The sequence below is a fragment of the Boeremia exigua genome (genome assembly GCF_020726555.1).
Source record: "Boeremia exigua strain MPI-SDFR-AT-0100 chromosome Unknown C7974scaffold_4, whole genome shotgun sequence".
Lineage (NCBI taxonomy): Eukaryota > Fungi > Ascomycota > Dothideomycetes > Pleosporales > Didymellaceae > Boeremia > Boeremia exigua.
This window is the reverse complement of record NW_025763521.1, coordinates 133,078-156,680: the sequence shown is the minus strand read 5'-3', so window position 1 is coordinate 156,680 and position 23,603 is coordinate 133,078. Positions and strand designations below refer to the sequence as shown.

The window sequence follows — 23,603 nt, the reverse complement described above, 5'->3', positions numbered from 1 at the left end:
TGCCCTTGTGCATTTCCCATCCTCTTCATTTCCTTCTTGCATGATCTTGTGAAGTCTTTGGTGCTGTAACGTGCACAGCCAGCTTTCAATCTGCCGTACAATAGGCTGGAGACGTACGAGGCCTCGATGCCAAAACTTGTTGGGGAGAGTAAGCTGCGGACCGATCGAAGAGGGGTATAAGTAGTACATGAAACAATCGGCTAACGCTTGTTGACCTGCGTAGTGCCTTTGCAACTATCTACTGAGTTCTTAGCCTCTGTGTCCTTAAGGTCATGCGCAAGCTTACTGAGCGTGACGGGCGCGAATGCTCTTTGTTACACAGGCATCGATCGAGAGCGATACTGAGTCCGACACCAATGTACCTGCTGACGTTTTGGTCTACATCCTGACTAGGGTTAGGATGAAGAGACCTTTGGTCAACACGTGTAATATCTGGCACGTCTCCAAAGCGATCTCGGTCAAACTCTAGACGTGGAGTACGTTCTTTGTCTGTCGCAATGTCACCAGCCTCAGCTTCATGACATCCCCTCAGAAGGAATTCAGTCGTCATCAGAGTGCAAACTTACTGTGTACGACGGCCAAAGGGACGTGTCATCAAGGCATCACCTGCCCACAAAATTCGCAAGACGGGAAATTAAGATCCATCATATTCAGCATGGACAGCGAGCTAGATAATTTGTGATCAACTCACATTGCATTAAAGCGCATCGGGAAGACAGCTATAGACCTGTTGTTCACCGATGAGAGAAGTCCTGCCAAAATCCGCCAAATCCAACGATCGTACCGTGAAATATGAGACCGATATTACGATAGACCATCTTTATTAGTGACGAGAGCCAGATGTTCTGAAGGCGACATGGTTCAACTGAACCACGACCTGACCATGACGAACGTAGTGAAGTCGGCATCTAGGCGATGACAGCCATTGCTGCAACACCAGCAGCGAGCAGTGAACCCAGACCAGAATAGGGCACAGCTAGAGCAGCACCATCGGTCATGACCGGGGGAGCGCTACCCGACGATGATGGGCCAGTAGCGGTGGTAGAGTGGACGGTGGTTGTACCGGGAGCCGAAGCAGTGGAGGTCTTGACGCCAGTCGAAGAAGCCACAGATGAGGGAAGGTCGGACGAAGGAACCTTGCCAGAGGGTGTGACAGGCGGAACAACCGTCTCCGCGGGAGGAGCAGGTGGGACGACCGTGGGAGTGTTGACAGGAGGGTCGCTCAGAGGAACGGTAACCGTAGACTGAGGCGAAGTGACCGGAGAAGCGGGTGGAGGTGGAGGTGCCTCGTAAGAGGGACCCGCGGGTGGGGTGGAAGCAGGCACACCAGGCTCGCCGCACACGGTCTCGGTGACAGTCACAGTGACTGGGGCGACACAAGCGGCTACGGTTCAAGTTAGCTTGCGATACATGAAGGTGGGAATTGCGCTTACTGTCATGAGAACCGGAGTGAGCAGCGGCGATGCAGGCGAGACCAGCTGCAACGAGAAACTTGAAGGCAACCATGTTGATAGTGGTAAGCGTAAGATTGTGATGCGGTAAAGCTGGAAGTATGTTTACTATTGCTGCAGCGTTGACGAATGCTTGCACGATGAAGTTGAGGGTGTGTCGTAGAGAAGATCAGAAGAGGAGGGGAAACGGCAGCTTGATATGGAAGCTAGGCGCGTGCGGCGTGACGCGTTTGCTGCAAATTTTCGGCGTGCAATGGTGACGCAGGGACCAGGAAAGTGCTCAAAAGTGAGAGTGAAAGAGAGGCCGGCGGCGAGGCGGGGAGCAAGCGCGTCTGTGCTGCGTTTCCAGAGTCACAGTGCAACATTGATGTCGCGCAAATGCAAACAGCCTAATTTAGTTTACTGGTTAGTAGCAGAGAGATCCAATGATTCAGCTGTGTATCCAGTGAACTGTGTCCCGGCTCAACATGTTTAAGTGGGCAGTGCGACGAAGCCTTGCCCACCGCTAAACAGTGAAAAGGCCGTCACGTGTTAGAGACGCGTTTGTTGACCTTCTCGTTGAGCTGCATGTGAGAAATCATTAATGTGCTCAATGACGTAGGTCCTCGGGTTCCTGCAAATTGCGAGTCTCTATGTCTTGATCTCGTCCTCGTGTTGTTTGTTATGGTCCCGCAGCGACTTCCCTCTCCACCAGCAATCGACGCTACGAGCTTGGCGCTCTCGCCTTCTTCATAATATCGTTCCAACTTTCGACCTGTCCTCTTCTTTCCACCGACCTCCTACACTCTTTACAGCCCAAGGCAATTGACCACCAGTCTGTTACCACTTAGCCTGTGTCCACTCCTTATCACCTCACATCACTGCAGTACCTCACCATGAAGGTACTCCAGCTAGCTTCCCTTCTCGGAGGTGTTGCATCCGCCGTTCAGACTCTCGTCGGTCGAGATGGTGAGTACCTTTCAGCTCTTGCATGCCACTTGCAGCCTTGCTGACCACAGTCTCAGACGGCACTACTACCCTTGTAGTCTATACAACGTCAACATACACCATCACTGAGTGTGCTGCAAGTGTTATCAGCTGTGCCGTTGCCAGCGCTACGGAGCATTTCACGTCGACTACCGTTGTGAGCGTGACGGCGACGGTCTGCCCAGGCCCCTCAGCTCCTGGTCTTCCCTCATCACTCCCCGGACAGGTGCCACCGTCTTCAGCTATTGCCACCAGCCTGCCAATCGTGACGAATACTCTTTCTGACTCTGTTCCCACATCTTTTCCACCAGGTGTCTCCTCGAGTGCTTTCGCCCCACCTGTTCAGAGCACAGCTTCGACTACGGACCCTTTGCTGTCGGTCGGCGTCTCTGTCAGTCTGGGCGTGCCAATTCCTTCCCTGCCAGTCACAGGTACCGACGGAATTGCAACCTCATTCCTGCCGGGTGTATCTGGGCCCTCGAGCGTCTACACTCCCCCTAATCCAACCTCAGCGCTGTCCGTGGGCTTTCCAGGCTCTGATACACTTATTGTCCCACAGCCCAGCCCAAGCGGATCCGCTCCACTGACTGGCAGCCTCACCGACTCGGTCCCCACCTCCTTCCCTCCTGGTACATCGGCACCTGGTTCTTCGATGAGCTATGACCCTCCGCAGCTGTCAGCAACTACACGTCCAGCCTCAGGTCTGCCTACCACCGGTATCAATACCGACGCCGTTCCCACTTCTGGGGTTACCCCATCGAATAGTCTAGAGCAGTCGTCAGCGACAAGCAACACCGCGACGGACGCTGTGCAAACATCTTTTGGCCCAGGTCCGAGTGACGGCCCTTCAAGCGATGCTATCACGCCATCTGTGTCCAGCGTCCCCGATGCGTCTCCAACTTCTGGATCTCCCGGCTCCAGCGTCGATGCCAGCGCTTCAATCCCACATTCGCTTCTTCCCACCACAGACTTCATTCCCTCTTATGGAGTCCCGCCCCCAAGTGCTAGCCCTTCGAGTGGAGCCGTTACGCCCTCGATTGCCACCAATACCGGCTCAATTCCCACTTCTGGCGCCGCTACTCTTCCTGGCTTTTCACAACTGCCAGAATCGGACTCAGCATCAGCACCAGCTTCGCCGTCAGCGTCGAGCTACACAGTCACATATATCCTGCCCACTTCTGGCCACTCAGTCTCCAGTTCTGCGCCATCAAGCGGTCCTGGTTCACCGTCTTCGCCTGCTAACACTGCAACTGATGCTGTTCCTACGTCTGGATATCCAGAGTCCAGTATTCCAGGCAGCGCTAGCCACACCAGCCCGGTTGGCACAAATACAGACTCTGCACCTGCTCCCTCTGGCGTCAGTGCATCAGAGCTGTCCTCGGGCGGCTTTTACATTCCTGAAACCACCGCACTTCCCGTCCAAAGCACACCCAGCGCCCCTCAGAATTACTCATCTGGATCTGTTCCCATCACACAGTCGAACACCCTGACGACTGCATCTGATGGATATCCTGTCGTGACGGCCACCAGCTCCGGCTTCAACTATCCCGGGTTTTCACCATCAGGTAGCCTATCTACTGACACTGCCACTGATGCTGTTCCCACGAGCCACGGCACAGGATATCTTCCATCTGGATCCGGGTATGATTTTACTGCTGCCGTCTCCGAGCCCAGCTAACTCTTGTACAGCTCCCCTCAGCCTTCTGGTGCCAACGGTACCGTCGTTTCTCCCTCTCCATCCTACATCGAGATCCCCATCAACGTGGCTCAGACCATCGCTGTAGGCCAAGGCCCCATCGCTGCCATCGTCATCGCGTTGGCGTTCGCGCTCTTTGCGTAAACGTACATTCTCGTCACGGGTGATCTGTGTACGTGGCTGATCGCCCAAGCACATTTCCGTGGCTTTGCGTCAATGTTTCCGTTGCATCTCTTACTGAACCCAGCACCGATCGCGTATTCCGGTCATGTGCACAGATGTGGGCGGCAGGCGATCTTTCTAGGGCTGTGTGTTCTTTAACTGGACAGGTTTTCTTCAATATGTTCTAGTTATGGCTGCCAAAACTCTAGTGTATAATATGTAGCAAATTTTGCCGCGGCCAATCGCCTTGTACATGATGGTTCTGTGATGTCAAGAAGCGAGTGAGAGTGCTGACGTTGATGGAGGATGCACGAGGCTGTCGTGCTGCTGGAAGTTGAGATGTGCAGCTGGGGCGTCACACCTGCATGAGGCTAGTCATCATGCACAGCACTACATTTGTCTCATCAATCGCATGTCCCTAAGTAGTACCAAAGATGTTGTAGCACCGTGCGATATTTGGTGGCATGTGCCTGGGCTTTGGATGACAGTGAAGTTCTGAACGAGTCGGGCCTTTCCCCAGAGTTCCACCCCGAACATCGGCACGCAATCGGCGTAGCTTTCGCCTTTCTAAGACCAGAGTTTGTACCATCGACCTCGAAAAATCCAGCAGACTAAACAACATACCCAATATGCCAGTATCTCAAAAGTTCTCCGCGCATCTCAATTCTCCAGTCATTCTGGACGGGGCATTGGCTACCTATCTGGAAACATTGGGTGCAGACATCTCTGGTGCTCTTTGGTCGGCAGACATTCTACTCCAGAACCCCTCTCTGATCAAACAAACACATTTGGACTACTATCGAGCCGGCGCCCAGGTCGCCATCACAGCATCTTACCAAGCGTCCCTCGCAGGACTCAGCAAACACCTCAATTTAGATGAAGAGGAGGGAAAAGATGTTGTGCGAAAGAGTGTAAAATTGGCGCAAGAAGCGAGAGACCAATGGGTTGAAGAGCACACCAAAGATTCGAGTTCGGCAGAGAAGTCCCGCATCCGAAATCGTCTCTTCGTAGCAGGCAGCGTAGGACCATACGGCGCGTTTCTCGCCGATGGCAGCGAGTACCGCGGCGACTACCAGCTCGCAAAAGACGACATGAAAACCTTCCACCGCGGCAGAATTCAGGCTCTGGTCGACGCCGGCGTAGATGTGCTCGCGTGCGAAACCATCCCCAGTCTGGGCGAGACGCAGGCCCTGATCGAGCTGCTGCAGCAGGAATTCCCGGACTCGGAGGCCTGGTTCACGTTCACGCTGCGCGACGCAGACCACATTGCCGACGGCACGCCGCTGGCGCAGATTGCAGCGCTTTTTGACGACGCGCCGCAGGTCGTAGCCGTGGGGTTCAATTGCACGCCAGATGACGTTGGTCTTGCGGGGCTGCGGGCGCTGAAGCCGTTGCAGGAAGGGAAGCGCTGGGTGATGATTGTATATCCTAATTCGGGCGAGCAGTGGAATGCTGCTGCACGGGAGTGGGAGGGGCAGAGGACGGAGGGGGGTCAGCTGGCGGCGAAGACAAGGCAGTGGGCTGATGCGGGAGCGGTGTTGGTGGGTGGGTGTTGCAGGACGACACCGGAGGATATCGGGGTTATGAGGGATGTGCTGCAGCCGGGAAGTGCCTGAGACTTTCGGCTGAGCTGGTTGTATTGGCTTGTATGTGATGTGACATACTCCGCGGTGTACCTTCGTGCGCGGATAGCTATGGTATCTAGACAAGCAGACCTTTTGGAGGTCGAGGCCCTGCTGTAGGCTTCATCGTCCAGCCCGGCTATGCCACTGGATGTGCTCCAATACGATAGGTCCTCCCGAGCCCTCATTTGTAGCCTGACGACGAAGTCGACTGGTGACTCCGCCAGAGATATGCCTTGAAGGCTGGCCCCGCCCTTAAGTCCACGCAAGTCCTGATGAACGATGCGCATGGGCTATTCGCGATAACTGTTTCCAGGAATGACGATCCTCACTTCTTCAGCCATCGACCGCCATCTCCTCCCCTTCAGTCTTCTGCCCACTCCTCTCCAACAGCTCATCGAGCACAGCCCTCACCCTGTCGAGAGTATTGTCTCCCCCCACGAGCCCAGACGCGACCTGTGCATTCAGCCACCCCACATCGAAGTTCCCGTACCCTCCATTTCTCACACCCCCATCGGCACCCTGCTTCGTCAACGCCGGTTGTTGCTGCTGCTGCGCATTCAATTTGGATGACGTGCTTGACAAGGCAGTAAATTTGGGCATGGTTTCGGGAATGACTTTGAAGCGCTCCAGATCATTGATCTGCTCCACCAATGCCTCCCGGAAGCCTTGCATCACCGACTTTATGGCGCTGCTGAAGGCGCGGATGTCGTCGTCGCGCGCCTGGGCCGAGTCGTCGCGCTGCTCGGATTGGATTGGGTTGTTGGTGAGTTGCGAGAGTGCGGCTGCGATCAGAGCGAGGATGTCCGGCAAGTTGCTGTTGAGCTTATTAAGAGCTTCGATGTGTGACGCGGCGATTTGACGGTAGGTTTGCTGCGAGAGGGTTGGGGCTTGAGTGTCGGTGGCAGCTGGCGCATCGGTGGCCATGGCGTCGGGGATCTCGATATCGGTCGACATTGTGAGTGCTGAGCTCTGCGACCTGTTTGTCGCGTAATTGAGGTTGCGCGACTGGAGTGCTGCAAGGATGAGGGAGCTGGTGTGGGGCTAAACCACTTTAGCGAATGCGGTTAGCCGCAAACGCGAGAACGCGCTGCGCGTGCAGCGTGTTTTCTATGAGGATTATGCGTCCCTCTGCACGCTCATACCTCACACATACACGCTGCCAATCTTCGATACCCCGCGTCGTTTCTACTTCAAATTGCTCAGATGATACCCTAAACTGCATATGCCAGATTTACACCTCTTAATTCTTCTTCCACATACCACACAACATGGGCGCACCACGACGAGCAGGCCAACCCTTCCGTCGGGTTGGCAAAGGCGGGCAGTCGAACTATGGGCACAACAAACGCAAGACCGTGGACGCTGGGTCGCTCCGAAGCACCGAACAAACATCACAAGACGAGAAGATTGAAGCCACACGCTTGGCAAACCGCATCGATGAGTCCATGGGCTTCCCTCGTTTCGAGTCCGGCAAGAAGAAGATCGGGTGGCTTGTCAACATGCACTCGACAACAATAGAGGACGAGCACGTACCGGGCGGGAGATCGGGCGTGAACTATTACTTCATCGGCGAGGACGGCGACACATTCAAGGCGACGCTGGAGTACGATCCGTACTTCTTGCTCGCAGTAAAGAAGGGGAAAGAGCAGGAGGTCGAGGAGTGGTGTCGAAGAGCCTTCGAAGGGCTTGTCAAGCAATTCAAGAGGGTGGACAAAGAGGATCTGTCCATGCCGAACCATCTCACTGGATACAGGAGAACACTGCTGCAGCTCAGCTTCGCCAACGTGAACGACCTCCTAGCAGTTCGAAGGGCAGTCGCGCCGATAGTGGAGAAGAACCAGAAGAACGTCAATGCCATGGATACATACGCCGAGGTCGCGACGGGCAATGTGGATATGGACTTTTATGACAACGACGATTACGAATATGAGAAACGATTTACGGCTGTTGTTGAATCTAGCGATTACATCCTTGACATCCGCGAATACGATGTCCCCTACCACGTCCGAGTCGCCATCGATAAAGACGTCAGAATTGGAAACTGGTATACAGTGGAGGCGAAGCATGGCGTTATCAGCATCACGTGCATAGTGGATCGTCTTACACCTGCCGATCCCGTCGTTATGGCCTACGATATCGAAACCACAAAGCTGCCACTGAAGTTCCCTGACGCTGTCATCGATCAAATCATGATGGTTTCATACATGATCGACGGGCAGGGATTTCTCATCACAAATCGTGAGATAGTGTCGGAGGATATCCAGGATTTCGAGTACACACCAAAACCCGAATACCAGGGACCGTTCATGATCTTCAATGAGCCGGATGAGAAAGGTCTGATTGAACGATTCTTTGAGCACATCAAAGAAGCCAGGCCGACAGTCATGGTCACATACAACGGAGATTTTTTCGATTGGCCATTCGTGGAGGCAAGAGCCAGTGTGCTGGGTATCGACATGTATCAAGAGATTGGCTTCCGGAAAAACAGCGAAGACATCTACCAGTCTGATTACTGCGCACACATGGACGCCTTCGCCTGGGTCAGTCGAGACAGTTACCTACCTCAAGGTAGTCGTGGCCTGAAGGCTGTGACTATGGCTAAGCTAGGCTACGATCCTGACGAGCTGGACCCTGAACTGATGACACCTTACGCCTCTGAACGACCACAGACACTCGCCGAGTACTCGGTTTCCGACGCTGTTGCAACATACTATCTGTACATGAAATATGTGCACCCCTTCATCTTCGCTTTGTGTAAGATCATCCCGCTGGGTCCGGATGATACGCTTCGAAAGGGTACTGGTACCCTCTGCGAGATGTTGTTAATGGTGGAAGCCTACCAAAAGGGCATCGTTCTTCCGAACAAACATCAGGCACCTAAGGAAGCCTTCTGGGATGGCCATCTGTTGGAGTCTGAGACATACGTCGGAGGTCACGTCGAGAGTATCGAAGCTGGCGTGTTCCGCAGTGATATCCCCTACGACTTCGCAGTAGATCCCACAGCTATTGATGAGCTGATCCGGGATCTCGATGCGGCGCTGAAGTTTAGCATCACAGTCGAGGAGAAAAAGAAACTAGAGGATGTCACAAACTACGAGGAGATTAAGGGTCAAATCATCGAAAAGCTGATGCAGCTCAAGGAAACGCCAAATCGAAGCGAACGACCACTCATCTACCATCTGGACGTCGCGTCTATGTACCCGAACATCATGACAACGAACCGACTGCAACCCGATTCGATGATTCAGGAGTCCAACTGTGCAGCCTGCGACTTCAACCGACCTGGAAAAACGTGTGATCGACGCATGCCGTGGGCCTGGAGAGGCGAGTACCTCCCAGCAAAACGCGACGAATACAATATGGTGCGGAATGCACTCGAGAACGAGCGATTTCCCGGGAAGTATGCGAACTCTGTGACAAGAACATTCCAGGAACTTCCAGTAGACGAGCAAGCTACACTTGTCAGGAAGCGCTTGACGGACTACTCGAAGAAGATCTACCACAAGATTCACGACCAAACGACAATAGAGCGCGAAGCAATCATCTGCCAGCGCGAGAATCCCTTCTACGTTGATACAGTCGTAGCTTTCCGTGATCGACGCTATGACTTCAAAGGCAAACAGAAGGTGTGGAAGGGCAAGACTGAGGATTTGAAAAAAGCTGGTGCATCAGCTGCGCAGATCGAGGACGCAAAGAAGATGGTCGTCTTGTTCGATTCTATGCAGTTGGCGCATAAGGTTATTTTGAACTCCTTCTACGGCTACGTCATGCGTAAAGGTTCACGTTGGTACTCACTTGAGATGGCTGGTGTTACCTGTTTGACGGGTGCGCGTATTATTCAGCTTGCCCGATCTCTGGTCGAACGAGTCGGAAGACCGCTGGAACTGGATACTGATGGTATCTGGGCCATTCTGCCCGCAACGTTCCCTGAGAACTTTGCGTTCAAGATGAGCAACGGCAAGAAAATGACCATCTCCTACCCCTGCACAATGTTGAACCACCTGGTCCACGAACAGTTCACCAACCATCAGTACGAAACACTCACAGATCCGCAAACATTCAAGTACGATAAACATAGCGACAACACCATCTTCTTCGAAGTCGATGGTCCCTACAGAGCTATGATTCTGCCCACATCAAAGGAGGAAGACAAGAACTTGAAGAAGCGCTACGCTGTATTCAACCACGATGGCAGTCTTGCGGAACTAAAGGGATTTGAGGTGAAGCGACGTGGTGAACTAAAGCTCATCAAGAATTTCCAATCGCAAATTTTCAAGTTCTTCTTGGAGGGCACTACGCTTGAAGAGACATACGGCGCCGTTGCAAATGTTGCCAACCGTTGGCTCGACATCCTGGATACACGCGGTGCAACACTAGCAGACGAAGAGCTTGTTGATCTCATTGTTGAAAACAAGAACATGACCAAAACGCTAGAAGAGTACGGAGCGCAAAAGTCTACTGCTATCACTACCGCCAAGCGCCTTGCCGAGTTCTTGGGGGAGCAGATGGTGAAGGACAAAGGCCTGAACTGCAAGTACATCATCTCCTCGCGACCCCGAAACGCTCCAGTCACAGAGCGTGCTATTCCCCTGTCCATCTTCTCTGCCGAAGACTCTGTCAAGCGCTACTTTCTTAGAAAATGGATGCGCGAAGATCCGGGTGAGATGGACATCAGGAGCATTCTGGATTGGAACTACTACCGCGAGCGTCTGGCATCCGTCATCCAGAAGCTCATCACCATTCCTGCGGCTTTACAGAAGGTCAAGAATCCATGTCCTAGGGTGCCTCATCCCGACTGGCTGGCCAAAAGGATTCGTCAGAAGGAGGACAAATTTCAGCAAACCAAGATGACGGACATGTTCACCAAGAGCAAGAAAGCCTTGACAAATGGTGATGCTAACATCGCCAACAACAAGCTCTCCGGAGACCTCGAGGACTTTGGTACGCCAAAGCTGCCGCAGATGAAGCGAGGCGCCGCAACGAAAATGGTCGCTAAGCGGAAGGAACCTGAACCAGCCGTGCCTGTCCAGACAGATCCGTACGCTGCGTTGCCGAAGGTCATGCCTGACATCACCAAGGATTACTCTGGTTGGCTCATGTACCAGAAGCAGAAGTGGAAGATTCAGCGACAAGCAAGAATACGCAGGCGTCAGCTGTTCGGAGAGAAACCTGTGGATAGTTCGGACGCCATTGGTACGCTCTTCAGGAACCAGGCGGAGATGTTGTTCATCAGCACCTGGCAGCTTATCCAGCTACGGCCAACTGAGACTCCTGGAGAGGTCAAGGCTTTTGTCTTGATCGATAAGAAGATCCACACGCTGAAGATCGTGGTGCCGCGTCAACTGTATCTCAACCTTCGCAGCGAGGATCTTCCCAACGTGTCGATCAGTGGGTGTTCCGTGGAGAAGGTTGTGAACCATACTCTTCCGAACGGACATCCATCTATCCATCTCTTCAAACTTCAGATGTCCGAGCAAACATACGTCCAGGAAGCTAACATCATCTCGGCACTCTTCAACCACCCCAGCGTCGAGGGCGTGTACGAGAAGCAAGTACCGCTCAACATTCGCGCCATCCTCGAGCTAGGCAGCACCTGCACATTTGATGAGTCGCAGAAGGGTGTTCTTGGTAGAGGTCTAGAACAGGGCTTCGATTTATCCGCCTTGCGGAAGATTCCTTCAAAGAAGTCGTACCTCGCTGATGCTTCGTTCACCTACCTTTACGTTTACCATGTCAGTAGTGGAGATCGTAACATTTACGCGGTCTTCTCCACTTCGAAGAGCGATGCACACATCGTCATCCAAAACAAAACGAAGGATCCTCAAGGCATGCCTAATGTCGACAGGATATACACCGATGCACTTCAACGCCGAATGGAAGACGCTCAAGGCGAGCCATGGCAAACGGCTATCGAATATCAAGACGATATCCACTTCAAGACGACGGTCGTTACTACGAGACGAAAGGCCTTACTGGAACTCGGCGACATGATCAAGAAGATGAAGACAGACGAGAGCAAGCCAGTCGTCGTTGTTATGCAATCACCAAACCAGGAGTTGTTGTCCCACGATATTCCCATTCTCAAAGATCTACCAATCCTGTCGTTGCATCCAGACGAGTCAGACAAGCAACTGCCTCCCCTTGGATGGCAGTCATTCATCGCCAAGCGCCTCGTTGGCCACTATCTCGACCTTGGCTCATGGGCATCTCACCTGATGGAGCTTGCGCGCTACGGTGACATCCCACTTTGTAACCTGGAAAGCAACGATCCGCGCTTCCTCATCGACATTGCTTATGCTCGACGTCTGCAGAAGGATCGAGTCATCCTTTGGTGGTCCGGTCAGGCCAAACCCGATCATGCTGGCTATGAAAAAGACGATATCCTCGGCCCTCTCGAGACAGTCGAAATGCCATCCATCAACAACCCTGGCACATACTCTTCGGTCTGCATCGACTTAAATCTGCGCAACCTCGCCATCAACACCATCCTCTCATCTGCGCTAGTCAACGACCTCGAAGGCGCAGACAGTGTGTCGTTCAATCCTGCGGCGCCACTTGATTCAGCGGATGACGGCACCAACACCATCTACTCTGACAACGCATTCGCGTCTGCCGGTATTACCGTCTTACGTGAGATGGTGAAAGCGTGGTGGGTTGAGGCTATGGGCGCAGGGAATGGGTACAGCATGGCAGACGTCATGGTGCAACACCTCGTTCGATGGGTCAGTTCGCCAGGTTCGTTCCTCTACGACCGCAGTCTGCACTACTATGTGCAGATGATGAGCAAGAAGACGCTGCAGCAACTCATGTCCGACTTTAAACGCGTAGGAAGCCACATCGTGTTTGCTTCACCCAACCGGCTGCTGCTGCAGACGACCAAAGCTGAGGTCGGCAACGCATATGCGTACAGCCAATATATCATCAAGACCATCAAGGCGAAACCGCTGTTCCAATTCATGGACTTGGAGATCAAGGAGTATTGGGATTATCTCGTGTGGTACGATGCTTTCAACTACGGTGGTCGAGGCACGGCTACCATCGTTGAGGAAGACAAACAGACGCTGGACGACATCATGTGCTGGCAGCTGACGACTTTCCTGCCTCCAACCCTGCAGCCAGTTTTTGAGCAGTGGGTCCTTGAATTTATTGACCTCATGCATGCGCGGAAACGTCCTACTCCAGGACCTGACGGCTCGACGCCACGCCTTACGCAGATTCCTCTGCGACCTCTCACAATCGACCCAGACGAAAAGACGCAAATCCTGCCCAAGACCTTCACGAAGGGCCTGTACAAGCACATCTCAACTCTCCTCCGCCGACAACACACAGAGATTCTACACCCCGAGCTTGCAGCAGACTACACGTTCCCGTCTCTCCCAGGCTCCCACCTCAATCTTACGAATCCTGTGCTGCAGCTCGTCAAGAGCATATGCCAGGTCCTGTCCCTCGACCGAGCCATATCCCTCGAAGCGCGACTCCTCCGCAAGGAGCTTCTGCATCTGTTCGAAATCCGCGAATTCAGCGCCGAAGCCACCTTCGCCAACCCCTCCGCGTCACTTGTCGTGAAAGGCGTCGTCTGCGACGAGTGCACCAGCAGCCGCGACCTAGACCTGTGCCGCGACGCAACCCTCCTCCCTCCCATCGTTGACGGCGATGCGCCCGCCGTACTGCCCAAGTGGAAGTGCGAGAACGACGTCTGTGGTGCTCCGTACAACAGGCTGCGCATTGAAGAGCAACTGGTTGCTGATGTGCAGAGGTGCGTGCTTGAGTGGTGCACGCAGGATCTCAAATGCGCCAAGTGCAAGAGGCTGAGGAGCAATGAATTCATGGAGCACTGTGCTTGCGCGGGCGAGTGGGTAGGGACAAGGGATCGTGGCGAGGTTAAGAAAAGATTGGGTGTGTATGCTAGAGTGTCTGGGTTCTATGGGCTAAAGATGGTGGAGGCGGTTGTACAGGAGTGTCTAGAAGGGCTTTAGATGTCGTGGAAGAAGCTTGTTATGGGGTACATTTGGTCTTTCTTAAGCATAGCATGGCGTTGAGGGTGGCACATATCGGTATACCATAGTGTCTGAGTTCCGGGGAGTATTTCTGTAGTCGCAATTCACCTTTTCTGAAGATGCCTTTATCGTAAATCTCATTGCCTTACTGAGAATGAGCGTGAGTGAAGCGGCGCACCTATTATGGTATTTCGAGTTTCGTCCTTCACTCCTATGGCTGACCTGACTAACGGGCCCACCTGCGCCAATAAATTTCTCTCCAGCTAAAGCGCGCATTGCATTTACGCTCCACACCACGCGGACCTCTACTCACAACAACATGGCAGATGCCTCTCAAGAAGAGCGGCGTGGTCGCATTGAAGTGCCCACAACTGGCAATACGCCGGTTCACCCGGCTCACTTTGCAGCGTCCACACACCGTGCTTCGGCAGCTCCCGGTTTGTAGTCATTTTCATCATATCTAGGTAGATTCAATCAGTATTAATATGCACAAGATATCGGTAAGCCTGTTGAGGCTCAGGCGAGCATCGTCAACAGTGGCAACAAAAGCGACACGGTCAAACAGATGGCAAGTCCGCTTCCGGACGAGAGCATTCTAAAGACCACGAAGGGTACTGTTGATGCAAACGACAGTCTCCTGGGACCATCGCGATCCCTCCACCTTCAAGACATCGACAGCTTCATCGCACACTCGGGGCTTGCGGACACTCTCGACCTGCTTCCAGAGCCAAGCACATATATCTTCGCTGTCTCGGACAACAAGGCATACTTTGAAGACAGAAAGCTGCTTTTTCTCGGCGAGACGGCGAACTTTCAGAGCTGGGCGCGACTCAAGTCGTCTCCGCTGAAGCCAGACGATATTGAGTACGTCCACTTCAGCTTCCTCTCAAACAGATCCACGGCGGCGGCGTACCTTGATCGTCTGCCGGTGAACATGTATCCGTTCAGCATTCTGGCGGAGAAGGGCAATAGCGAAGGCAAAGAGCAGCTGACTGTGCTTGTGCGATATATATTTAGGGAGGCTGCGGGGTTCCAAGGACCGTTTGACATGGAATCGAAGCAGACGTTGAGGAGCGCGCTTGTTGTGATTCAAGATGCCGTCAAGAAAGCTAGAGGTAGGCAGGAGGCACCAGATCTGATAGCCATTCGCTGACACGGTCACAGGTGTAGAGAAGCTGCTCGACATCCATCCGCCCGCCAAGCTCCCTGAAGGCCTATCATACGTCAACAGCCCTACTGTCATATCTGACACTATGACAATCGACGACTCGTCCGATGCTGAGGTCATGGTCTACAAGCCCTCCGCCCCGCCGTCAGCACGCTCAATCTTCTCGGTCCCCGCCATCACCAAACCCAGAAAACAAACCAGGCCGGCAAAGACACACCCAAACCGCATCACCAAGCCCACGACCACGAAGAACGCACACGCGGGAACGCGTAAGGGCAGATCAACGACCCCAAGCAAGGCCCTCTACGACGCGTACTACAACGAGCTCGAGTACAAGCCTCCACCCACAAGGACAGCACCCACGGAGCGACACAAGACCAGACCCACGACCCCAAGCTCCACTGACAACGACCCCGTTTTGTTCTACGACGAGCCCGAGCCCGAGCCCTTCCCACCCCTACGCGTCAAAAGAAAACCAGAGCCTGTGCAGAAGCGTGTGCTGAAGCCTGAATCCAGACCCAACCCCAACCCAACGCCGAAGCAAACCCCAACCCCAGCCCCAGCCCCAGCAACCCACACCACCACCCCCGCCAAACGCCCAGCGCCCTCCCCCATCTCCTCCCCGCCAAGCCCCTACACTGCACTCTCATCGCTCGAGCACGAGCGCGCCGCGATCGAGGCCGAGAAAGCGGAGATCGCGCGGCGACAGCTTGAAAGGCGGCAGGGCGAGGCGGAGGATCTGGAGCGGTTGAGGCGGTTGGAGGAGCGTGGGGGGGTGGTGGATGGGGAGGAGGGGAGGTTGTTGGAGGGGAGGTCGGCGGGGTGGTTGTTGGCTGTTCAGAGGAAGCGGAGGGGGTGAGGGGGGTGCGTGGGGTGGTGTTAGTTGGGAGGAGATATGCTTTGAAGGTGTTTCTGGGGACTGGGGGTGTCATTGGTTCGGTGCTTGGTGTCTTCTTGTGGAAGTGTTATGGCGGAGGTGTGGCGTTTAGTGCTTTACTCGAGCTTTTGTCATCTTTGGCGATACCGAACCACGAGACTGCGTAGTTGAGACTGTGTATTTTATTGATTAGATGCATGTCGGTAGACGACGGCGGATTGTTTACTCATGTCAGACCATCGACGTTGGGAATGTGTCCCGTTACAGATAGCGCCGGAACAGCCCCTGCAAGAAAGTCGCGCTGCGCCAGTCGTGTCCAATCAAACATCAGACGATTACCTCGGGGCAGAACTGACCCACTACGCCACGAACTACCCCAGGTTGCCCACACTTTTGGCCGAGGCACAACGTCTGGGGGCTGGTGCAGCAATATGTAGCCTGAGACGCTCCTTTTCTGCACTGCAGGAGACCTTTTCTTCTTCCACACTCACTCCCACATTCACCGGGCCACATCTACCCATTATGTCTGGCGAAGCTCTTACCCGCGATGCTGTCGCAAAGCACAACACTCCGGAGGATATGTGGTGTATCATCGACCACAAAGTCTACGACCTGAGCGACTTCGTCGACGCCCACCCCGGCGGCTCCGTGGTCCTCGAGCAAGTCGCCGGCACCGACGCCACAATCGCCTTCTACAACCTGCATCGCCAGGAGGTGCTGGAGAAGTACTCGGATCTGTGCATCGGCACGATCGAGGGCGAGAAATCCGAGGTCATTGTCCCGCAGCCCGGCGACCTGAGCCCCGTGCCGTACGCCGAGCCGCTGTGGCTGCGCCCGCAGTTCAAGAGCCCGTACTTTACCGACAGCCATCGCAAGTTCCAGAAGGAGGTGCGCCGGTTCATTGACAAGGAGGTCCGGCCCGTGGCGCAGGAGTGCGAGAAGAGCGGCAAATACATCCCACAGGAGCTGATCGACAAGATGGCGGACAACGACATGCTGGCTATGCGCCTGGGTCCCGGAAAGCACCTGCACGGCAAGAACCTGCTTGGTGTGGTCAAGGGCGAGGAGTTTGACTACCTCCACGACCTTGTGCAGGCGCAAGAGGGCGTGCGCGCGAACGCGAGAGGCTTCCAGGATGGCAACATGGCTGGCATGACCATCTCTCTGACTGCTGTGCTGCAGTGGATGCCGGAGAGCGAGCTCAAGACACGCGTGGTCAACGAAGTGCTGAGCGGTAAGAAGAAGATGTGCTTGGCTATCACAGAAGCCTTCGCCGGCTCAGATGTTGCTGGATTGAGGACTACTGCCGAACTCACGCCGGACGGCAAGCACTACATCATCAGGGGCACCAAGAAGTGGATCACGAACGGCATGTTCGCCGACTACTTCGTCACCGGTTGCAAGACCCACAAGGGCTTCTCGGTGATCCTGGTGGAGAGAGACGACAACCTCGAGACTAAGCTCATCAAGACCAGCTACTCGACAACTGCTGGAACTGCCTTTGTTGAGTACAACAACTGCAAGGTGCCTGTGGAGAACCTGCTCGGCAAGGAGCACCAGGGCTTTGCCGTCATCATGGCCAACTTCAACCACGAGCGTTTCATGATGGCCTGCGCTGTCATCCGACACTCGCGCACAATCGTTGAGGAGTGCCTGAAGTGGTGCAACCAGCGAATCGTCTTCGGCAAGAAGCTCGTCGAGCAGCCCGCTATTCGACAAAAGTAAGTTGACTCGCAATTTAATCGACCTACTGGCTGTGTACTGACAACACCCGCAGACTTGCAGAGATGATCTCCCTCGTCGAAGCCAACCAGGCCTGGTTGGAGTCGATTGCGTACCAGATGACGCACATGTCCTACTCACAGCAATCAAAACTGCTTGGCGGGCCGATTGGGTTGTTGAAATCGTACGCTACGCGCTCTGCACACGAGATTGCCGACAGGGCAACCAATATCTTCGGCGGACGCGGCATAACACAGTCCGGCATGGGCAAGTACATTGAGGAGTTCCATCGCACATACAAGTTCGATGCGATTCTGGGTGGAACGGAAGAGATTCTGGCCGATCTGGGAGTAAGACAGGCTTATAAGAACTTCCCGAAGAGTATGCTGTAGGCGAAAGCAGAAGTGATGTAGGATAGAGGCGTAGCATATCTAGCGGGTAGACAAACGAAACGGTTGTTCTATTGTTGTTCTCCATCTGTCGATCTGGGGTCGGTAAGGTTTCCAGGGTCCCAGGGATCGCAAGCGAGCGTGTCACAAGGCCGTTGAAGTTTGGGAGGTGAACGCTTCTGGAACGTGTGTGACACTGACAGGTTCGAAATAGTCAAACAGGTTCCAAACATGGCCGCCCCGCTGTGTGCCATTCTGCTGTACGACACCACTCCCATGGAATGCAAAGCAACCTTGGTCCCTGGGTCGGCGAAGCACGTTGGGGAATACAACAATGTCGCTGCAAGCCGATAGCCGAGTGCACATAGACTATTGATCTGTACGCGCCGGGCCAATACTGGTAGACGGGCTGTGTGTAGCGTCAAGGGAGCGGAGCGGTCAAGCAGGATGGCTAGCTGTGATGTTTGAAGCAGAGCCTCACCTTCAATCTCCACGACGAGCTGGTGAGGATCGTCGCTCGGGGATGTCCCTGGCGCTGCCTCCGCACCCCTACCCTCGCACGGCTCGTCCAATCGCCAGCGCCGGCACGCGCCTCAGCCGCCTGTGGCGATAGTGCCAGCTGCTGTCGGTCCACGTGTTACTTGCCCCAAGCGGCCGCCGTGCAGCTGCACCTGCATGATGTGCGTGAGACACAGCGAGATTGGTGGCACAACAACGGGAGGCAGCGCTCTGATAGTGCCGCTGTCGCCCGCTGCAGCATGTCCTCTGGTGCGAGTACGTGTCACCTGCATGCTGTCACCGAGGCAGGTTCGGCGAGGCAGGCAATACGCAGACGGCGTAGTGTCTTGGGGTTGAGCCTCAAACAAGGCGATGGGCGAGCACAGGCGTGACACCAGGGGAGCATCGCAACACTGAGGACGAGAGGCCATCACGACGCGCGTGGAGACGGCGGCTCGATGCGGTAGCGCTGTTCCTGCATTGATCTGGCCGTGAGGCACTGCAGGGTAGCTGGAAGGCGGTGGAAGGCGCTCGACCGATCATGTCATCTGCCTCACTATGCGCTGCGGCGGTTTGGACGCAGGCCGGCTCGAGTCGCGTGCAAGCGCATCACTCACCGACCGTCAGTGCATTGTCTTGTCATCCGGTCGCCTGGCGTGCTTCGCCGGACCTTGGACTGCTTAAAGGAAGCGCCCCAGCCTGCGTCACCTTTACTCGCCCACTGCTCGCCGTCCTGCTCCCTCCTACCACTTCACCAACCCAGCTACTGCACTGCTCCCACGGCACTCGTTCCCAACAACTCACTCAACCACCTTTCACTACCCACGCCCTCACCCTACATAAGCCCGCTGCCGCCTGTCTGCTGCCGCACCGTCACTTGAGCACACGACAACCTCACCTGCCGCTTTCAACTGCGACCGGCGCTATCTCCGTTATCTCAACCACAACCGCGTCATCGTCGCCGCAGCCTCCGCACGCCCAGCATCACCGCCGCCACCGCCGCCACCATGATGCGCCGCTCCGACTCCATCTCCAGCGTCAGCTCCGCGGGCTCAGACGCCGAGGAGACGATGCACATCTTCGTCAAGACCGTATCCGGCGATGCCAGTAAGTTACACGCTCGGCACTCGGGTTCCGAACTTCGGAATGGCCCAGGCCAGCCCCAGGCCCTCCCAGCATCATACTGACGAGCGCAGCAATCCCCCTTTCGATACCCGCCAACACCTCCATCTCCACATTGCGCACGCTGCTCGCCCTGCGCACCAACCTGCCCTCGCCCGCCGACCTGCGCCTCGTCTACGCAGGGAAGCACCTGAGCAGCGCCAGCACAACGCTGGCTGATTACGCCATCCAGCCCAACGCCACCCTGCACATGGCGTTGCCGCTGCGCGGTGGAATGCCGCCCAAGAAGATTCGCTGCAGCCACAAGACGTGCAAGGACGCTGCCCAGCGCATCGTCGGCGACTGCGGCTTCTGCAACGGCCACTTCTGCGGCAAGCACCGCTTGCTCGAGGACCACAAGTGCGAGGGCCTTGAGGACTGCAAGAAGGAGAGCCACGAGCGCAATGCCATCAAGCTCAACAGCGAGCGCACCATGGCCATCAAGGGCATCTGATTTCTCTCTCTCGTTGACTTTGCACCCAAGACGGATGTCTAGACGGCGGCGCCCCCTGTGCGCGCCGCGGGTTTGTGTTTTATCTGCGTTCTTCAGCCAGCGGAATTCGGCGGCTGTTTGCTATGCCTGGCGTTAGGGATCTGGCGGGCGGGCTAATCGTTTGCTGCCCGCGCGCGGTTGCAAGCAGGGCGTTCTTCTGGATACACAATTTCTCTGCATTTGGTAGGCTGGCGCAGCTGCGTCGTCGAAATGATATCTTTACTCATCATCTGTTGTGTGCGGAGTTGCTTGTGCTGTGCTTCGTATGATGTGATGATGCTTGAAGGTGGTCTCGGGGCTGTGAGGACGAAGGCGACGGTTGCTGCCGTCGCGGTTGCTTTCCAGTGCGATACTCTCAACCACATACTCGGTGGAGCGTCGTACTACACCTCGATCTTGCACCAGCGTGCTCGCAGACCAAGCCATCATCGGGTGTCCCACGCATCACTGCTCTTCCTCGCTCACTCCCCTAAACCACGCACATTCGTCATCGCGGACACAGCACCTTCTCCAGACCACCGCTCTCCCAGACCCACACCATCCCAAACCTTCACCATCGCACACCAATACTGTCGTAAATCTACTCAATCACATACCTTCATCATCCCAGACCCACACCATCCCACACTGCCACACTCAATGTAGTCGAGCCATCAACTGCACTACACTGCCCACGCCGCATCACCGCACTACCTCACTCAACCTCACTCAACCATACCTAACCACACGCCTTGCAAACACTTTTACATGCACCGCCATATGCATCTGGACCTGCGCTGCGGTGCGATATGAGCAGCCAGTGCAGCGCAGAGCACCACGATTCGTGGACAGCGGGAGTAGATTTGCTTCTTCGATGGCGGGTGTACGTTTCAGATCTGTGAGGATGGAGGGGCGGGGGGGGGGGGGGGGGGGGGGGGGGGGGATGTGCCTCTGCGTTGCAGTTCTGCATCACGGCTCTATGGCTCGTTTCTGCGATGTCGCGTTTGGATTTCGGACTCTGCATCGAGACTGTGCGTTGGGGTTCTGCGGCTGCGGGCTGGTGGCTCGTGTGCTGTGTGGCGGGCGGAAGGGTCTTGTTTTGCGCTGTGCTGGTGTGTTGAGATACTGGGGTGAGGTGATCTTAGAGTATTAATGTGTTGGAGTGTGGAAATGCAGAATGTCGAGGTGAGATGTCGTGGCGACCAAAAGGGAGGAGAAAGATGTGTACACGTACCCCTATTCAAGGATTGCAAATGGGCCTTGTTCAAACGTGACAAATGTAGCACAGTATGATTTTAGTGAGATGCAGAAGGGCAGTGCTAGAGTGAGATGTACGATATGAAGTAAAAGTGTTGGAGTGAGATATGGGCTGAGATGTGTCGCAAAAACGTGGGACCGCAGAACTACGGGCTCACTGGCTGGTTCGTATCGCGACAAGGTGTGGACTGTGAGATTGAAGTTCTGAAGTGTTGAAGCATTGGAGTGTCGGAGTGCCGAAGTGTTGTTTTGTTCTCTCGTGTTTGCAGTAATCATAAGACGACGAAACATCCGTACTAGACTGTTCGTGTTTTGAAGTGTTCAAGTAATGAAGTAAGACGTGGGTTGAAGAGTTGACTATAACGGGAGAAGTAGTACGGCATTAATACTCTTCCGTGTGAATTAGAAGCGGCAGGGACGAGACGAGAGACGCGCTATGTGCTGGTGTGTGTAGTAGTCGGACACTGCTTCACTGTGATGTTGCTTCGGTCAAGCACCCCCTCTCTCATCATACTTGGCTGTTAAGCTGGATTGGGGCCATGTGGGCACTGTGAGTGGAGTTCAAGGATAGTTTTGTACGCTGTAGTCTAGCATAGAACGTCACGAAAGGTGAGAGGGATGCGGGGCAAATCGTTGGTGAAGCGGGCGGTATATGTAGCACGTTGTGGCATTGCGATGAGATGAGTACAGATAACGGAAGTAATCCGGCCTCGCTGATTCTATAGAGTGAGTGCCGGTGCTCGAAGGTTTATTGATATTGGCGCCCAAGCACGATTTTGATACCGGCTCGCTAGGCTACAGTTTCATAGCTTCATCTCAAAAAACCGTTTGCTGTGATGAGATGCTGCGCCGAGGAAGCTTGGTCTCTTTGCTCCGGCCCGTCTTGGGCTTCGCTGAGTGTTCTCACGTTCGGGCCTACATCATGCGAAGAGCGGGACAAGGCGCGGCGTATCCTGGCACCCGGAAACGATGGCCTGGACTGCCTGACTCCGAAGTGTGGTGGAAAGAGCAGGCATTCGGCACCCGGCTATCTGGGTTCGTAGAATGACTCGATCACGGTATTGTGTCGGGCTTGGACGGCGTGGCGCATCGCTGTATGGGTGATGTTGTCGCCTATCAATCGCAGAGCCGAGATGTTTGAAAATTTCATCATGACCGCTGTAACTTGACGTTTATCGCCACAGCTGCTTGGCCTAGCATCATCTGTGGCTGTTGATCTTCGGTCAACAGGCGTGCAGCAGCGCAGCGGACATTGTACTCCAAGCACTGAACGACGACATCAGTTTCCCGCTCCTCCCTTACCTTGCTAGTCGGGTAGTCACAGTTTGACATGGTTGCGGAACGGACGGGTGGCGTGACATTCGCGGAGCGGACGCAATCTATCGAGCGGAAAGCGGCACGGATTTCTCACAGCCCTCAACTCTGCGTCTGAGCAGTGCTGTGGCGTTGTTAGGCTTTATATCGAAATTAGACTCACTCTCATTCTACTTCAGCGGCCAGATGTTCATGGCAGCGTATTCCGCGTATTCTTAGCGATCAGGGTCTGTCCGAAGGTCCTGGAGATGAGACAGACTCTCCTGCGTGAACTGTTGCACTCCGCTCCACCCCATGCTATCCCGGACAGGCCTCAAATGCGCATAGTCGCGGACCACGGAGCGGACGCGGACAGGTCGCGGAAGACTCTCGGTGGAATCGCGGTGGGCTGATGCATGGCGAAAACTGTGCCTTGTCCACTCCGTGGCGTGACTAACCACGACGCATGCCGAGCATACAAGCGAGGTACTGATGGCCTGACACTCTGTGGCGTGGTTTCCGCTCCTCCCCGCCCGTATTTGTCTATTCGCACAGCGCTGTGGTCCGTTGTTGTCTTGTGTGCTTGCGTAACTTATCGTGCCGAGGATTGGCGGTCTCGTGTTTGATGATGATTCCAGCATCGTGATTCTGTTGCTGGTGAGTGCGCACGTGCACACAGCTTGCCGCGCGCTGGAGGGGCCTTGGGCTCGAAGAAAGGGGAAATACATCGGGCTGAGCTGGGCTGGTCATTCTGACAGACTGTCCGAGTGTTTGGGCAGAGCGTTGGAGGTAGGAAGCCCTGACGGTGGGAAGGTTGTGCGCACCGAAACGGGCGCAAAGTAGAGCCTATTCATCGCGCCGGCGAACAT

General features: G+C 54.9%; 8 protein-coding genes across 8 annotated transcripts; 6 read left to right on the top strand and 2 right to left on the bottom strand.

Annotated features, from left to right (window-relative positions):
* Positions 1–908: 908 nt before the first annotated feature.
* Positions 909–1,538, bottom strand: C7974DRAFT_450303 (uncharacterized protein; the record flags this gene model as incomplete). Its single annotated transcript, XM_046145735.1, has 2 exons — positions 1,434–1,538; positions 909–1,384 (listed from the first exon to the last, which is right to left on the bottom strand). The coding sequence occupies exons 1-2, from the start codon at positions 1,504–1,506 to the stop codon at positions 909–911; spliced, it is 549 nt and encodes a 182-aa protein (XP_045998642.1). The 5' UTR covers positions 1,507–1,538.
* A 3,171-nt stretch (positions 1,539–4,709) lies between these two features.
* Positions 4,710–6,062, top strand: C7974DRAFT_141077 (homocysteine S-methyltransferase). The gene has a single exon (XM_046135592.1). It carries the CDS (start codon positions 4,905–4,907, stop codon positions 5,889–5,891), a length of 987 nt encoding a protein of 328 aa, XP_045998641.1. The 5' UTR covers positions 4,710–4,904; the 3' UTR covers positions 5,892–6,062.
* C7974DRAFT_141078 (uncharacterized protein) lies at positions 6,063–6,903 on the bottom strand. Its single transcript, XM_046135593.1, has one exon. The coding sequence runs from the start codon at positions 6,852–6,854 to the stop codon at positions 6,234–6,236; it is 621 nt and encodes a 206-aa protein (XP_045998640.1). The 5' UTR covers positions 6,855–6,903; the 3' UTR covers positions 6,063–6,233.
* Positions 6,904–7,033: 130 nt separating this feature from the next.
* On the top strand, positions 7,034–14,006 carry C7974DRAFT_389486 (uncharacterized protein). The gene has a single exon (XM_046141367.1). It carries the CDS (start codon positions 7,169–7,171, stop codon positions 13,874–13,876), a length of 6,708 nt encoding a protein of 2,235 aa, XP_045998639.1. The 5' UTR covers positions 7,034–7,168; the 3' UTR covers positions 13,877–14,006.
* A 210-nt stretch (positions 14,007–14,216) lies between these two features.
* On the top strand, positions 14,217–16,166 carry C7974DRAFT_470349 (uncharacterized protein; the record flags this gene model as incomplete). Its single annotated transcript, XM_046146460.1, has 3 exons — positions 14,217–14,334; positions 14,392–15,012; positions 15,062–16,166. 3 exons carry the CDS (start codon positions 14,217–14,219, stop codon positions 15,922–15,924), a joined length of 1,602 nt encoding a protein of 533 aa, XP_045998638.1. The 3' UTR covers positions 15,925–16,166.
* Positions 16,167–16,464: 298 nt separating this feature from the next.
* Positions 16,465–18,056, top strand: C7974DRAFT_432341 (acyl-CoA dehydrogenase family protein; the record flags this gene model as incomplete). The annotated part of the gene is made up of 2 exons (XM_046144849.1): positions 16,465–17,663; positions 17,720–18,056. The coding sequence occupies 2 exons, from the start codon at positions 16,465–16,467 to the stop codon at positions 18,054–18,056; spliced, it is 1,536 nt and encodes a 511-aa protein (XP_045998637.1).
* A 1,502-nt stretch (positions 18,057–19,558) lies between these two features.
* C7974DRAFT_410892 (AN1-type zinc finger protein-like protein) lies at positions 19,559–20,166 on the top strand (the record flags this gene model as incomplete). Its single annotated transcript, XM_046143510.1, has 2 exons — positions 19,559–19,658; positions 19,748–20,166. The coding sequence occupies 2 exons, from the start codon at positions 19,559–19,561 to the stop codon at positions 20,164–20,166; spliced, it is 519 nt and encodes a 172-aa protein (XP_045998636.1).
* C7974DRAFT_141051 (uncharacterized protein) lies at positions 20,155–20,882 on the top strand. Its single transcript, XM_046135591.1, has one exon. The coding sequence runs from the start codon at positions 20,416–20,418 to the stop codon at positions 20,848–20,850; it is 435 nt and encodes a 144-aa protein (XP_045998635.1). The 5' UTR covers positions 20,155–20,415; the 3' UTR covers positions 20,851–20,882.
* The last annotated feature ends 2,721 nt before the right edge of the window (positions 20,883–23,603 follow it).

Bases quoted from the DNA above. Each gene is read 5' to 3' on its own strand.
- C7974DRAFT_141077 (XM_046135592.1), top strand. From the start codon at position 4,905: ATGCCAGTATCTCAAAAGTTCTCCGCGCATCTCAATTCTCCAGTCATT.
- C7974DRAFT_141078 (XM_046135593.1), bottom strand. From the start codon at position 6,854: ATGTCGACCGATATCGAGATCCCCGACGCCATGGCCACCGATGCGCCA.
- C7974DRAFT_389486 (XM_046141367.1), top strand. From the start codon at position 7,169: ATGGGCGCACCACGACGAGCAGGCCAACCCTTCCGTCGGGTTGGCAAA.
- C7974DRAFT_141051 (XM_046135591.1), top strand. From the start codon at position 20,416: ATGATATCTTTACTCATCATCTGTTGTGTGCGGAGTTGCTTGTGCTGT.